This window comes from Lampetra planeri, unplaced genomic scaffold, assembly GCF_965212315.1.
Source record: "Lampetra planeri unplaced genomic scaffold, kcLamPlan1.2.h2 scaffold_485, whole genome shotgun sequence".
NCBI lineage: Eukaryota > Metazoa > Chordata > Hyperoartia > Petromyzontiformes > Petromyzontidae > Lampetra > Lampetra planeri.
In genome coordinates this window covers 39-16,265 of record NW_027615308.1, presented here as the reverse complement: position 1 = coordinate 16,265, position 16,227 = coordinate 39, and the positions used below count along the sequence as shown (strand labels likewise).

At 49.2% G+C, this 16,227-nt stretch overlaps 1 protein-coding gene across 2 annotated transcripts; it reads left to right on the top strand.

The window, feature by feature from the left end:
• Nucleotides 1-303: 303 nt before the first annotated feature.
• On the top strand, nt 304-9,181 carry LOC144741253 (uncharacterized). Of its 2 annotated transcripts, none has more exons than XM_078623843.1 (2): nt 304-401; nt 6,905-9,181. In XM_078623843.1, the coding sequence occupies exon 2, from the start codon at nt 6,934-6,936 to the stop codon at nt 8,344-8,346; it is 1,413 nt and encodes a 470-aa protein (XP_078479969.1). In that variant the 5' UTR covers nt 304-401; nt 6,905-6,933; the 3' UTR covers nt 8,347-9,181. The 2 variants fall into 2 exon arrangements, with proteins under 2 accessions (XP_078479969.1, XP_078479968.1); XM_078623842.1 differs by having other exon boundaries at nt 306-411.
• Nucleotides 9,182-16,227: the final 7,046 nt, after the last annotated feature.

Sequence of the window (16,227 nt, the reverse complement as noted above, 5' to 3'; positions counted from 1 at the left end):
CGCCACCAGTGACGTGACGTCACGCTCGCAGCGAGATTTACGACACGACGTTAGACCGGCGCGCGCCTGCCAGGGTGAGGGGGGTGTAGGGTGACGTCACCAAGGGGCTGGATGCGAGTGACGTCACCGCTACAAAGATCCCCCTTCCCGTACCCTGAGCGACGGTGACGTCAACGCGGCGCCCGTACCAGGCCAGTTGAATTTCGAGCCCGATAGATGACGTCATATTACCGTCTCCAGCTGAAACCTCCCCCCGCCCCGCACCCCTCCATCCCGAGCGCGACGTCACCCAGCCATCTTCGGGCGCGATGACGTCACGCGCACGTTGGGGCTGCGAGTGAGTGACGTCACCCGTTCCGTGTGCGAGACTCGCTGCAGTGAGCGGTGGTGAGGAATTCCCGGTGAGCGGTGGTGAGGAATCTCATCATCATCATCACGGTGGCTAGGAGATGTTAACTATCTCGCCTGGTGTGCAGGAGGTCGTGGGTTCGATCCCAACCCTGATGCCTGCTGCTGTATATTTGGAGTTTGCGTGTCTCTCTCACCATCATCATCATGGTGACTAGCAGATGTTGATTACCTCGCCTGGTATACAGGAGGTCGTGGGTTCGATCCCGACCCTAACGCCTGCTGCTGTATATATGAAGTTTGCGTGTGTCTCATCATCATCACGGTGACTAGGAGATGTTGACTACCTCGCTTGGTGTGCAGGAGGTCGTGGGTTCGATCCCGACCCTGACGATGCCTGCTACTGCTGCTGTATATTTGGAGTATGCGTCTCTCTCTCATCATCATCACGGTGGCTAGGAGATGTTGACTACCTCGCCTGGTGTGCAGGAGGTCGTGGGTTCGATCCCGACCCTGACGATGCCTGCTACTGCTGCTGTATATTTGGAGTCTGCGTCTCTCTCTCATCATCATCACGGTGGCTAGGAGATGTTAACTACATCGCCTGGTGTCCAGGAGGTCGTGGGTTCGATCCTGACCCTTACCATGCCTGCTGCTGCTGTATATTTGGAGTTTGCGTGTCTCTCTCACCATCATCATCACGGTGACTAGGAGATGTTGACTACCTCGCCTGGTGTGCAGGAGGTCGTGGGTTCGATCCCGACCCTGACGATGCTTGCTACTGCTGCTGTATATTTGGAGTCTGCGTCTCTCTCTCATCATCATCACGGTGGCTAGGAGATGTTGACTACCTCGCCTGGTGTGCAGGAGGTCGTGGGTTCGATCCCAACCCTGATGCCTGCTGCTGTATATTTGGAGTTTGCGTGTCTCTCTCACCATCATCATCACGGTGACTAGGAGATGTTGACTACCTCGCCTGGTGTGCAGGAGGTCGTGGGTTCGATCCCGACCCTGACGATGCTTGCTACTGCTGCTGTATATTTGGAGTCTGCGTCTCTCTCTCATCATCATCACGGTGGCTAGTGTACAGGAGGTCGTGGATTTGGAAGTCTGCGTCTCTCTCTCTCTCATCATCATAACGGTGGATAGATGTTGACTACCTCGTCTGTAATACAGGAGGTCGTGGGTCATATGCCGACCCTTACCATGCACCATGCCTGCTGCTGTAGATTTGGAGTTTGCGTGTCTCTCTCTCATCATCACGGTGACTAGGAGATGTTGACTACCTCGCCTGGTATGGAGGAGGTTGTGGGTTTGATCCCACCCCTGACGCCTGCTGCTGCTGTATATTTGGAGTTTTACATGTATCTCACCGTGGTCAGCGTGGATTTATCTCCGGGTCCTCCGGTTATTTTTCCCCCTCCACGTTCAGAGAGTATTTGGCGGTAAAATAAATGTCCGCAGGATAAGCCACTTCGTCATTGGGCTGTCATCTGCGACGGCCGCAGGCGCTTGTGAGAAAGAGCTACCCCGTAGCTGGGGCCTTGCACCTGGTAACAAGGGAACATCCTAGATTTGAATTTTTCGTGACTGCAAGGTACCATACTCTTTGGTTCTTTCGGTAAAGTCACGTCGGTGAAAAAATAAGAATAAAAATTTAAATTCTATTTTTTTTCACCTACGTGACTTTACCGAAAGAACCAAAGAGTAAGGGAACATATTCTTGGGTTTTTTTCGGTAAAGTCACGTAGGTAATTTTTGTTTTAATTAATAAAAATAAAAATCACGACGTTTCGGAGGCAACACAAGCTTCCGTCTTCAGGTGGAACCGTCACAGCACGATAGCTGTATCAAGTAAGATACAGCGTAGCGCTAACGATTGCTGTATCAAGTAAGATACAGCAATCATGCTGTGACGGTTCCACCTGAAGACGGAGGCTTGTGTTGTGTTTTTTTACCTACGTGACTTTACCGAAAAAACCCAAGAATATGAATCCTTGCAGTCACGAAAACTTCAAATCTAGAAGTAAGGGAACATCGTTTAGTTTGGCTTAGCCAAGACCGGTGGGAAGTCCAGATTGTCGCTTCACATTGCCGTGCGACAAATCCACAGATGAGTGGTGGTCATGAGTTGCTGAGCAGACGCGGTGACTTTCTCAGCAGTGCCTCATTTACAATGCTGCGACACGCCAGAGTGCCACATTTTTTGTTGTTGGATAAATTCAACTAACCCTTCACCTTCTTGGTTCTTTCGGTAAAGTCACGAAGAAGAGAAGTAATAAAATAATAAAAATAAAACATAATAAAATCATTCTCACGACATTTCGGCTACAACGCAAGCAGCCGTCTTCAGGTGAAGAATGAGACACTGCCAAGCTTGCAGCTTATATATAAGCTGGGTTGGAGGTGGAAGAAGAGCGCCTTAACAAAAGAATGTGCATATCAAGAGGAATTTAGCATATTCATGGGAAATGCGTAGGAGGTGGGCGGGGGGGTTTCAAAGTCATATTAGGCCCATGCATTATGCAGGATTAGCAGCATCAAAGGGAGGGGGTAGGGGGTAGCATTAACAAAGGGAGGGAATGTTAATAGTATGTAGAAGCAATGAAACATGTCAATGGGAGAGCGGTGGCAGGAGACCCGCAGCGGAGCAAATAATGCATTCCCTGTGGAGAACACAAGATACACAGTCAATGCCAGTGAGTGGACTGCGGTCTGAAAGTCACCGTAAACGTGAACAACAATCAGTTAAGATCCGAAATGGTTTATTACGTCCTTCCAATGATTGCTGAGCCAGAATCCATCTTCTCTGTTGAAATTGTCTCTGTTTGTATATGTGGATCGCCTCATGAACGAATCTCTCATGGTAGCCAGATGGCTTGCAGAGAACCTCTGTCTTGGAGAAGTCAATGTCATGTGAGTCCACTGAATTGTAACAGTGATCTGCCACGGCTGAGGTGTTTGTCCTACCGTGTTTCAGGTCTGCTTTATGTTCACGGATGCGGTCCGAGACATGTCGTTTGGTTTCTCCAATGTAACTGCTACCACAGAGGCAACTTAGTTTGTAGACGCCAGGGTACTGTATGTCTGGAACCACGTCTTTTACAGACGGGACCAGATCACAGATTTTATGTACTGTGTTGAATCGGACCTGAATCTTGTGTTTAATCAGGATTTTGGAGATCTTTTTGTGACCCCAGCAATGTAGGGTAAGGTGATGGTTTTGAAAGGCTCCTCAACAGGATCCTTCTTGATGGTTGGAGTGATGGCTTTACAGATTGTGTAGTCGGAGTAACCATTAGCCTTAAGAGCTTGGCGTACATGTTTGAGTTCACTGGCAATGTGTTCCTGGTCGGAGATGCATTGGGCTCTATGGTATAGAGTCTTGATGAGGGAGTTCTTCTGGGATGGATGGTGGTGGGAATCCGGTTTTAGGTAGGCATCCGTATGGGTGGCTTTCCTGTAGACAGAATGGCTCATTGAACCATCAGGTCTCCTTTTAATTAGGACATCCAAAAAGGGTAGCTTGCCATTTTTTTCAACTTCCATGGTGAATCTGATGGCTGGGTGTATGGAATTGATGTGGTCGAGAAATTGGTCTAGAGCAGGCCGGCCATGTGGCCAGATGACAAAAGTGTCATCTACGTACCTCTTCCATAAGGTCGGGTGTAGAGTGGCAGTCTGGATGGCGTCAGTCTCAAATTTCTCCATGAAAATGTTGGCTATAACCGGAGATAGGGGGAGCCCATTGGGGTGCCCTCAGTTTGCTTGTAGAAAGTTCCATTCCAGGTGAAGTATGTATTGGTTAAGCAGTGTCTCACCAGGGGGGGTACCCCAGTATTCAGTCCTTGATGAACCAAGTCTTCAATGATTGCGATGGTGTCAGGTACAGGAACTTTGGTGAATAAGGAAACCACATCAAAACTGACAAGCAGGTCGTCTGGGGACAGGGAAATCCCCTTGATTGTCGATACCAGGTCAGTAGAGTTTAGTACCGCAGAGGTGGTTTTTCCAGTGAAAGGCCGTATGATTTCAGACAAAAAACGAGCCAGTTTGTAGGTGGGGGAGTTGATAGTAGAGACAATGGGACGAAGAGGTGTATCTTCTTTATGTATCTTTGGCAAGCCGTATAATCTTGGTGGCCTGGCTGCAGAAGGTTTCAACGAGAACTGTTTGGTCTGATCAATTAATGCGGTTGAAGCAGAAATGATTTTGTTGGTTTTGGAGACGAGGCTGTTGTTGGGGTCCCTTTTTATTTTTGTATAGCTGCCATCGTTGAGTAGTTCTTGAATTTTGTTGTTGTATTCTATTTTGTCCATGATGACAGTGGCATTGCCTTTGTCGGCTGAGAGGATGACAATGTCATCCCTCTTTTTTAATTGAGCTAATTCAAAACGCTCATCTTTGCTGATGTTGCTAGCAAGCATCTTAGCGTTTTTGAGGGTTGCAGAGATTTCAGATCTTGCTACGTCTGCAGCGATGTGACTCAGGCCCTTGAGAGCTACATCTACTCGGGCAATTATATCATTAACTGGTATGTGTCTAGGTGTGACTGCAAAGTTTAGTCCTTTAGCTAAAACGGATTTCAGACCAGAAATAGAACTGTTACTGCGATTAATTACGACTTTGTTAACGTCTAGCTTTTCTATGTTTGGGTCCGGTCTCTTGTTTGAGAGGCGGTTGAATTTGGAAATCAAGTTGTCCTTACATTTGTTCGACATAGCGGCAGCTGAAGAGCTTGTCATTTTGTCTACATGTTCCCAATCTGATGTGGACATTGTTGCACTCAAAGATAAGTGTGATTTGTAGAGTGTCTTGTCTAACTGATCAAGATCGGTGCGCGTAAGTCTGATTTTCTCTGAGATAAGAGCTAAGCTAGTTCTAGACAGAATTCGTTTAGCATTAGAAGAAGTTACAGCAGCAGATGTTAGTGTAAATGCGTTTGGTATTACCTTAGAGTCGCGGTATCTCTTCAGAAAGGTGAGAGACTCGATTAGCTGAGCCTTCTTATCACGGAGCTTGTTGAAGGATCTCAAAGTTATGTGGAATCCCTCCCCGTAGAGGCGGTTATATTTCGATTTAAAGCTTTCGTGACTGCAGGGATTCATCTTCTTGGTTCTTTCGGTAAAGTCACGTAGAAGGGAAGTAATAAAATAATAAAAATAAAACATAATAATATAATTCTCACGACGTTTCGGCTACAACGCAAGCAGCCATCTTCAGGTGAAGAATGAGACACTGCCAAGCTTGGAGCTTATATATAAGCTGGGTTGGAGGTGTAAGAAGAGCGCCTTAACAAAAGAATGTGCATATCAAGAGGAATTTAGCATATTCATGGAAAATGCGTAGGAGGTGGGCGGGGCGGTTTCATAGTCATATTATGCCCATGCATTATGCAGGATTAGCAGCATCAAAGGGAGGGGGTAGGGGGTAGCATTAACAAAGGGAGGGAATGTTAATAGTATGTAGAAGCAATGAAACATGTCAATGGGAGAGCGATGAAAGGAGACCCGCAGCGGAGCAAATAATGCATTCCCTGTGGAGAACACAAGATACACAGTCAATGCCAGTGAGTGGACTGCGGTCTGAAAGTCACCGTAAACGTGAACAACAATCAGTTAAGATCCGAAATGGTTTATTACGTCCTTCCAATGATTGCTGAGCCAGAATCCATCTTCTCGGTTGAAATTGTCTCTGTGTTTGTATATGTGGATCGCCTCATGAACGAATCTCTCATGGTAGCCAGATGACTTGCAGAGAACCTCTGTCTTGGAGAAGTCAATGTCATGTGAGCCCACTGAATTGTAACAGTGATCTGCCACGGCTGAGGTGTTTGTCCTACCGTGTTTCAGGTCTGCTTTATGTTCACGGATGCGGTCCGAGACATGTCGTTTGGTTTCTCCAATGTAACTGCTACCACAGAGGCAACTTAGTTTGTAGACGCCAGGGTACTGTATGTCTGGAACCACGTCTTTTACAGACGGGACCAGATCACGGATTTTATGTACTGTGTTGAATCGGACCTGAATCTTGTGTTTAATCAGGATTTTGGAGATCTTTTTTGTGACCCCAGCAATGTAGGGTAAGGTGATGGTTTTGAAAGGGTCCTCAACAGGATCCTTCTTGATGGTTGGAGTGATGGCTTTACGGATTGTGTAGTCGGAGTAACCATTAGCCTTAAGAGCTTGGCGTACGTGTTTGAGTTCACTGGCAATGTGTTCCTGGTTGGAGATGCATTGGGTTCTATGGTATAGAGTCTTGATGAGGGAGTTCTTCTGGGATGGATGGTGGTGGGAATGCTTGTGTTGCGATCGAAACGTCGTGAGCCATTATTTTTTCTACCTCCCTGACTCTACCGAAAGAACCAAAGAGTATGAATGGCACAACGTTACTTAGGCTTCGGCGAGTGTGAACATGGAAGCCTGTTGTCCTAGTCCCCCATTCACCACGAGGCCTTGGCATTGCCAAACGCGGCGGCTTTTAGGAACGTAACCCTACCCGTTGTGTCGAACATGTAAAAGGAAGGAATTTCCGCCTGCCTCCCTGCGTGCCCCAGTGCCTACGCGGAACAGAACGGACGGAGAGATGAAGATCTTCTGCCCGATCTGCAAGTGGCTCGTGGTCAGCCTGCCTGCCCTGGAGGACCACATGAAGCGGCACAGGGGGTGGACGGAGCCCACGCTCTTCCAGTGCCCCCACTGCCCGTTCAACACGGACACACTGAACGTCTTCATCGAGCACCAGGCGACGCACGACGCGCGCGAGTCGCACAAGTGCTCCCAGTGCGGCAAGGTGTTCATCGACGCCGAGGTCTTCCGCGAGCACCAAGCGGCGCACGCCGAGGAGAAGCCCTACAAGTGCACCGATTGCGAACTGGCGTTCAACCGCTCGAAGGATCTTCACGAGCACCAAAAGACGCACGCCGGCGGCAAGCCCTTCCACTGCACCGTCTGCGGGATGGAGTTCACGCGCTCGGAGCAGCTCCGCAACCACCAGAGGATCCACACGAGGGAGAAGCCCTACGGGTGCGCCACGTGCGGAAAACGGTTCGCTCTCTCGGGGACGCTCTTCGTCCACAACAGGATCCACACGGGCGAGAAGCCCTACGGGTGCGACACGTGCGGAAAACGGTTCGCTCGCTCGGGGGCGCTCGTCATCCACAACAGGATCCACACGGGCGAGAAGCCCTACGTGTGCGACGCGTGCGGAAAGGCATTCGCCGACTCGTGGGCCCTGAGCGTGCACAGGAGGACCCACACGGGCAAGAGACCCTACGCGTGCACGGTGTGCGCGAAGGCGTTCGCAGATCCGGGGACCCTCTCCACGCACAGCAGGATCCACACGGGAGAGAGGCCGTACAGGTGCACGGTGTGCGCGAAGACGTTCGCTCGCTCCCACACGCTCGTCGTCCACAAGAGGGTCCACGCGAGGGAGAGCGCCTGCGGCGAGGGCGCCGAGGCGTCGACGCCGTCGGGCGGCTCCCCCGACGCCGGAAGCGCGGACGCAGCGGACGGAGGGAGGGTGACGAGGAGGATGCGTCGCGAGTGCATCGCGCGCAAGGTCGCGACGGCCGCCCTAGCGGAGCCGCCTGACTCTGGGGGTGAGCGCGCCACTTTCCCCGGAGAGGCGGCGGCGAGCCCTCCTCCTCCCGCGCCCGCCGCAACGGAAGAAGAACGCCGGGAAAAGCCCGCCGGCTTCGTCGGGACGCGCTCGCGGGTAATGAAGGCGGATAGCGGAGGCGGAGACGTGTCCTCGGCGAAGGTGAAGGAGGAACGGGAAGGGGACGTCGGAGGCTTCGAGGCGTGGCCGGGGGTGAAGGTGGAGCCCGGTGGCGAGGTTGTTCCGTGCCGCCCCCCCTCCCTGCCGATCGTGAAGCGGGAGCCCGAGGATTGCCACGGGAGCGAGACGGAGCCGCGGGTAAAGTTGGAACGCGGAGCTCAGGACTCCTCCGTCTCCCTGTTGAGTGTGAAGCAGGAACCGGAGGAAATCCCCAGTTGAGACTCGGCTAAGGGGAAGGGGTCAAGTTAAAACTCGGAGCTCAAGATCGCTCGGTCTCCCTGTCGGTCGCGAAACGGGAACTGGAAGGATGAGGCCCTCGTTTGAGAAGCGATGTCGAGGTCGATGCGAACGACGTGGAGATGGGAGGAAGACGCCGGACAGCCATGGACCGCCGTTGGCGTGGAAATATCGCTAAAGAATGGGGTCGAGACAAGAGGGTGGAGGGTGGATCACGTGGAGCAGAGGACAGACCCCTTTCGATCTGTGCAGAAGCACCAGGAATGTGAGTGTGTGCGTGTCTGTGTGTGCATGGGGGGCGGTGGTGCAGCGGTTATCACTACGCTGCGCTAATAACCCGGTGACCCGAGTTCGATCCCCGCTCACGGCCAACACCGGTGACGATTATCTAAGCCTCCCCTAGGTCTACACGGCATGAAATGAGTACCTGATGCGATGTGTAAACATCGTCGCTGGGGAGACAAAAGGCAGCCGGGCGTGGTTGCTGGCCTTCATAGGTGCTGGCTAATGGCACTTGTCCCAACAGTCTGTTACGGGATATACGGGGGATCTTTGTATTTTTTTTTCATATGTTCAACTTCTTTCGCACCATACGTAGCCAACCGTGCTGATTGGAGGTGTGATTCGTCGCGCGGCGGTTTATTTAAAAATAATTTGGCCTCCGCGGCCGATGCAAACATTTCCACATGGGACTGCCCAGCCACCCCTGGTGACAAAAACGCATTCAATTTTCTTTCTCTCTTGACCTCTAAACACCACATATACTAAAATAATTATTATTACCAGAACATTTGTCAGTCTTTTTTTAAAACTAAGATATCGGGGAGGGGGGGGGGGTTTAGAGGGGGTGGCCCCGTTTTGATTTTAGGGTATAGTTTTAGTTTTAATCACAGGGGGTAGTTTACCTAACAACTTCATTTCAATGAAATGTAAGTTACAAAAATTTGAATGCATTTCTGAAACAAAATTGGACCAATACAGGAGAAATCTCTCTTAGCCCAAGGTAAGATTTTTGTTGTAGGTACAGTAAATATTTATTGTTAAGTGATTTGGTCGTTAAGCAACTATAGGAAATGCACGTTAAAGGCTTAATCCTTTACGACAGGACCTCAAGTTAACCCATTTTCACCCCAAAAATTTAACTTATATAATATTTGAACGATGGATATGAATACGTAAAGATACTACCAACATCATGGTGACCTCCTTTGCCAGTACCAAAATTTGAGAGTAGGTTTTCCCCTTTTTTCTGGCAACAAAACAGTTGTGTTAAGATGTTAAAACACCAAACTGAAACCTTCTACAAGGAATCATGTCTGCATTGACCACAATACTTGTAGTCAGAATACAAACAAAAACCGTACTTTGATAACACTGGTCAACACACTTTTTCTGGCATAAGGTATTCCAACGGTTTTAAGGTAATTTTTGGGTGCTGATTCCAAATCTGGCATCAGTTTTTGTCTATCTTTGCATTCTGACCACAAATATTGTGGTTAATGCAGACATGATGCCTTGTAAAAGGTTTCAGTTTGGCGTTTTAACATCTTAACACAGCTGTTTTGTTGTCAGAAAAAAGGGGAAACCCTATTCTCATACTACCAATAGTATGAACACATAACGTTAAAAGAAACGTGGTTAATGCATTAATGAATATTTACTGTACCTACAACAGCCCTTCATTAACAGGGGAATGGCCGGTGTTGTATCTATGCCCTGTTTTTCAAAAATTAATATTAAGAATAACTAGGCCAACATTTTTGTAATTATACATATATTTTTTTTCATTAAATATTGAAAACAGCCTCTACTCCTCACAAGCACAGGAGGAATATGTGAAATGGGGAGGGCCATTAAACGACAAGACTTCAGAGCACAGAGAGGTCAGAGACATCCAGATGGACAAAAGGTCGATGGCCTAACCTTCCCAAGATGTCTGGAGATGCACGGATAAGGTGCAGAGCAGAGAAAAACAACTATTGCAACTCGCGTTTTCTTTAACGTTTTCCTTAACGAAAAGTAGAAACTTAACAAAAAATAAAATCAACGGTATAAGACTGCAGTCTACAATAGGGGCTTGTTATTAGATATTCCCTCATATTACTCGTATTCACCGCATATATATTATTTTGTATTGTATGTTTCTATCTACATGACCTTACCAAAAACTAAAGAATACGAATTCCAGAAAGCTTAAGTGGAAACTTAATTACACTTAACCTCAGGACATTAAAATATAACTCAGAATAAACACCAATCCCTGGAGACAAACGCATAACCAAACTTGGCAAGCCCTCAAAATAATGATGTAACGAGGATCATTACGAATATTCATTAAACATAGACCGAATAATAGCCACGATATACTAAGACCGAGGGAACTCATAAGAAATATCAAGAATAAATGTAACACACAGGACCACATAAATGTATTGCAAAAATCTCCTCAGCCACCTTTGTCTCCAACGGTCCGGCACAAACAGATGGCACCATAAATACTTAGGGGGGTTAGAAAAGGTCGCGAGGAGGGGTCGGGAGGGTGTCTGATTTTGGTTTTTTTCGTTTTGTTTGTTTTCCTCTCGCAAGAGACGCGCAGAGAGGGGAGGGTGTTCACGTTTTTGAGTTTAAGCACAAGCACACATCACGAATGAGCAGTCTGGTTCGAGTTGTGCTCAGTCTTGCAACCCGGCTTGCGACGCGGCATTGCGACAGGGCATCGCAAGGGAGCTGGGGCGAGTCGTGCCTCGATGAGAAATGGAACGAGGAGGGGTCGTTCGAGTATCAGAAATCTGAGTTCAACCTGGGTCGAGGCTGGGTTCAGCCGTGCTCCGGCCGGCGGAGCGTCGTGAGAGAGCAAACACCGATACCGATGGCAGGTGTCGCTTCTCGCAGAACGAAGTGTCGAGGTGTGGTTAAGTGCGAGTGAAGCTGGCAGCTGCACGAACAAAGGAAAGCACGGAGAAGAGAGAGTGACAACAAGCAATCAACCTGTAGAAAGGGCGGAAATCGCCAAGCGTCGACCAAGCGAGCATCGGAAAGGATGAGCAGCAGCGGATGAGCAACAAGAGCCATCGTTCATCGCCAGAGCGCTCCAAGCTGGTGAGCGCGCACAGCCGCGTCGTCCAGAAGCCTGAGCCAACACAGCCTGAAGGGCGGGTGTCCGTGTGAAGTTGGCAGCGATCAAGGAGAGAGGGACAGCAGCAGAAGCACCGCCGAAGGCGAGCATCGTGCCGACTCAACAATCATCCAGCAGTGGAGAAGCCTGGAGCTGCCACCAAGAGAGAGAGAGAGCGCCATCGAATGTGCCGTGTGTTTGATACACACACACCGACCAACACCCAGTGAGAACAGACAAGACGTCCAGCAGCGACGACGGAATCATCGCGCACCACGTCGGCGAGCGTCGTGCCAACTCGTCATCCAGCAGCGGAGAGAGAGAGCGCACGAGCAGCACGACTCGGGCGTCACCGAGCGTCGTGCCGACTCGTGGAGGAGCTGCGCGCTATCCGACGACGGAATCATCGCGCACCACGACGGCGAGCATCGTGCCAACGCCGCTCAATCGAGCAGTGGAGAGAGAAAGCAGAACGGGCTCGCTGCGGCCACGCCCAAGACAGAGAGAAGCTCTCTGGCCGCTGTTTGTATATTCCCTCCCCCACCCCACAAGCTAACGACACAACTCCCGGCTCTAAGAAAATTGTAATTAATTTTACAAGGGGACAACGCACACACAACACGCACACGAATAAGATTATCTTTGTGTTTCAAAAAGGGTTGCCATTTCAAGGTGGTGCGTTCAATATCAACTGATCGTGCAAAGCAGTTGCTGCCGTCGAGTTGCATGAATAAGAAATGTTTGAGTCATTTATTTTCGTTGATTGCATAATCTTGCTGATGAATCTATTGACGTATACTTTTGCCTTTGCATATTAGAGTGTCATGTTTGTTTAGAATTAAAATTGCTTAACACCAAGTGTTCGAGTACTTCTTTCCCAGTCCATGCAAAACTGTCTTATTCATAAGAACTGTAACCTGCGATGAGATATGAATTTGGAGACCTAACAACATAAACACACTAAGATACTCAATAAATGTTTAATCAAAGATAATCGTTTTATCCTGATTGATACAACTCTGGATAACGAAGCTAAGCCTAATTATCATAACTGCACACATTAACATAATCGCAAGCATTCGCATAAATGAATACGAATATCTCCGTGATTATCATAATGTATGCATATAATTACACACATTAACATAATTTATGCGCTTTACGCATTTTTCGTAATTTCATTAATTATTTTTTCTTTTTATCAAAATTTCATAATCCGGCATATACAATATCGGTAAGCGAACACATTGAGCTCCATTGAGGCACTACACTACACTATACACTGCTATACACTACACTATACACTACTATACACTACACAACACAGACGAGACAAGATGGATATCGAGACGGAGACAAGACGAAGATAATGGCGGAGAAAAAGACGGCGATGAGACAGAGGCGAGATAAAGACGACGGAGACAAGATGGAGACAGAAACAAGATGGCGACGGTGACGAGATAGACACGAGATGGCGGCAGCAGCAGCAACGTCACAGCGAGCAGTGACGTGGCTATGCCGTGTAGCAGGAATCTCGCGAGCTACAGAGGTGGAGCGCAATTGGGCGGGGCTCTGGGCGGGCTCTCTGTGTGCGGCTTTAGCGGTGGTGGGGGGTGGGGGAAGATTTTTGCTGTCCAGGCACCGAAAGAAAAAATAAGTAATATTAAATAAAACTATTTAAAAAATACGCTTTAATGAAATGTACCGTACTCGTAATGGAAGAACTCCACGACTCCAGGAAGTGGCCCCGAAGTTTGCCATAACATAAGGGGCCGTGGTGATTTAACAGCCAACGTCAGTTTACCGTGGACAATTAGAGCCAAGCTGAAACAAAACATATAAAAGAGAATGTTTAAAAAAATGTTTTATTTTTAATGATAGAATATAGTATTGTCATCAGTATGACATAAGTATACCAAGTTTGCAGTCGATTCCACATTGGGAAGTGGGTAAAAATTGAGTTGCAAGCAGAGAGCGAGTTAAATTAAAGCGTGTAAAAACCCGCACAAATTTCACACGTTGACTTTCGCGACCAATATTTATAATAAACTAGCGGTTAGTACCCGGCGTTGCCCGGGCAAAAAAGGCAGACACATATAGTTACACACGCAAATCGACTGACATGCACACATAGAGTTACACGCACAAATGGACTCACACATACATAGACTGCACAACAACAACCGCCATTCGCCACTAAGTGGCGGTGACGTCACGACAACGCTTGTGCCAGGCTATGTGCACCTTGAGGCCACGTGAAGTGTCGAACGCCCGCTGGCAGGAGGTCACGGGGCAAACCCAGATGGCACAGGTCGACTGACTGAGACGACTGGCTGATGCACCACCTGTGGCCCCTACTGTGGCAACTTTCTGTGCTTTAGACACCCGGCGCTCTGCTCATTGTTGTGAGCGTCGCTCCTTCGCCCTCCGTTGTTGTTGGAGGGTGACTGCCTCCAACTGCCCAGTAGCATCCTTCAGGAGCCTCCTCCACAGAGGCCACTCTTGACACGGCTGGTAGCAGTCATCCGCAAGTGGACTCAGCTCCAAGTCCTCCTGTACCACATAACTCCATGTGTTCTCCAGCCCGTGCCGCGCCCGTTTAGCCCCCTGGATCCGGCCGGACAAAAGCTGTTTAGGCATGTGGTGGCTGGCCATGCGGGCTACATGACTCAGGCAACGCAGCCTTGCCTGGCGGAGGTCACCGATGGGACTTGGTCCACATCTTTCAAGGATTTGTGAGCTCACACAATGCAGCCAGGTTAAACCCAGGATGGATCGTAGGCAGGCCATCCTAAATGTTTCTAACCGGCGAAGATGTTCCATTAGGGGGGTCCAAGTTTCGCAAGCGTAGAGTTCGGAGGGAATGACCGTGGCCGAGAAGACCTGAAGCTTCGTACGGAGTGATAGAGCAGGTAGCTTCCACAAAGCATTACGCAGCCAATGAAAAGATAATGCAGCTCGACTTATTCGGAGTGAGACCTTTGCTGTTAAACCGGAGCCGGTCATTAGCACACTGGCAAGGTATGGGAAACTCTCCACTGTCGCCACAACAGCCCCATCACCAATTAGAAGTTGTGGGGGTGGAGTGTCCGATGGTACAACATAGCCAGGCAGGTGCTTAGCTTTGGTGGGGCTGATGGTTAGGCCCCACCTGTTGGTGGCAAGCTCCAGGTTCAGCAGCAGCACCTCGAACTCCTCCTCCGAGTGAGCAGCAATTAGCAGATAATCGGCATACATAACGTGGTTGAGCAATAGGGAGCCATCCCTTGACCGCACCCGGGCATCGATCAGCCTCCCATTGTATCTGTAGCAGATCAGAATTGTTCTGGTAGAGGTGTAATAAACCTCCTCCGGACGATATTGTGTCTTGCTGTCTTTTCTTTATTCGTTCTCTAATTACGCGGCTCCCTCACACGCCGGGTCCCTTTTTCCCGTTCCTTGAGCGTGGCGTCGCTCGCCTCCTCGCTCCCTCACGCCGCCGGCTGACAGCGTGTGGGAGACAGCCTCCGGTCTGCCACGTGGCCGCTGGCGTGTCGGAGGCACAGACGTGGTCTCTCTCTTCAGCCCCTCTCCACTCCGCCAAGTGCTGTCTCTCTCCACCCCTTATATCCCCTGGCCCACGTGATACCCCCAGCCAATCCTCAGCCTTTCCCCTGGAACCTTCCAGATGTTGCTATGCAGCCACAGGGCTACGCCCCTGGCTCGCCGTCCCATTGGCTGCGGGCTGAGGCCGGCAGAGCCTATCAGTTACCCCCCGGGTGTATCCTCATATTACACAGGCATTGAAGGCTTGACGAACTACGTGGTCCAAATATATGTAAAATAATGTGGGAGCCAGAGAACATCCCTGTTGCACCCCAGGTGTAAAGGGAATGGCTCTGACTCACGGCCACGTAGTTAGACGCGGGGCCGCTCACCATCATGAAGGTCCTTAAGGATGGTGATGAGTGGGTCAGGGACTCGGAAAGCACGAAGAGCAACCCAGAGGCCAGGCCTACTGATGGTATCATAGGCCTTGAGCAGGTCAATAAAGCACACGCATGGACTAAGATGCACACATGGACCTACAGACACGCAAAGAAATGGAGTTACACTGACTAACATGGAGGCATGCACACACAGCGACTAACACACACGCACATGGACTGAGACACACACACACATATCGAGTCACACACACAAACACATCGACTTACAGACACACACACACATATGGACTCACACACACATAGAGATGCACTTGAGATACACACACATGGAGTTACACACACATATATGGATGTACACACATACAGCGACTCACACACACACACACACAGACTCACACACAGCGATAGGTGGACTCACACACACATTGACGTAAACACACGTACTTACACACACACATATGGACTAAGACACACACACATTGACTTACACACACAGCGACTGATATGCACACAAATGGACTGACACGCACACTTGGACTGACACACATACATAAACACTTTGACGTACACACACACGGGGTGTTGTCCGTTCGAAAAAGACAGACACACATGGAGTTAAAGACACGCATGGCTCTACACGCACACACATATGGACTCAAAGACACACACATCGACGGGCACAGCAATCCCCGATGATGGCACAGCTATCAGTATGGCAGTACTACGTATGAGGAAATAGCATGACGTGAGCAATGGAAACAATAGAAATGTATTGAAGAAATAATCAGAAATCACAGACTGGCAGTAGACCGTGGAAAA

Bases quoted from the DNA above. Each gene is read 5' to 3' on its own strand.
- LOC144741253 (XM_078623843.1), top strand. From the start codon at position 6,934: ATGAAGATCTTCTGCCCGATCTGCAAGTGGCTCGTGGTCAGCCTGCCT.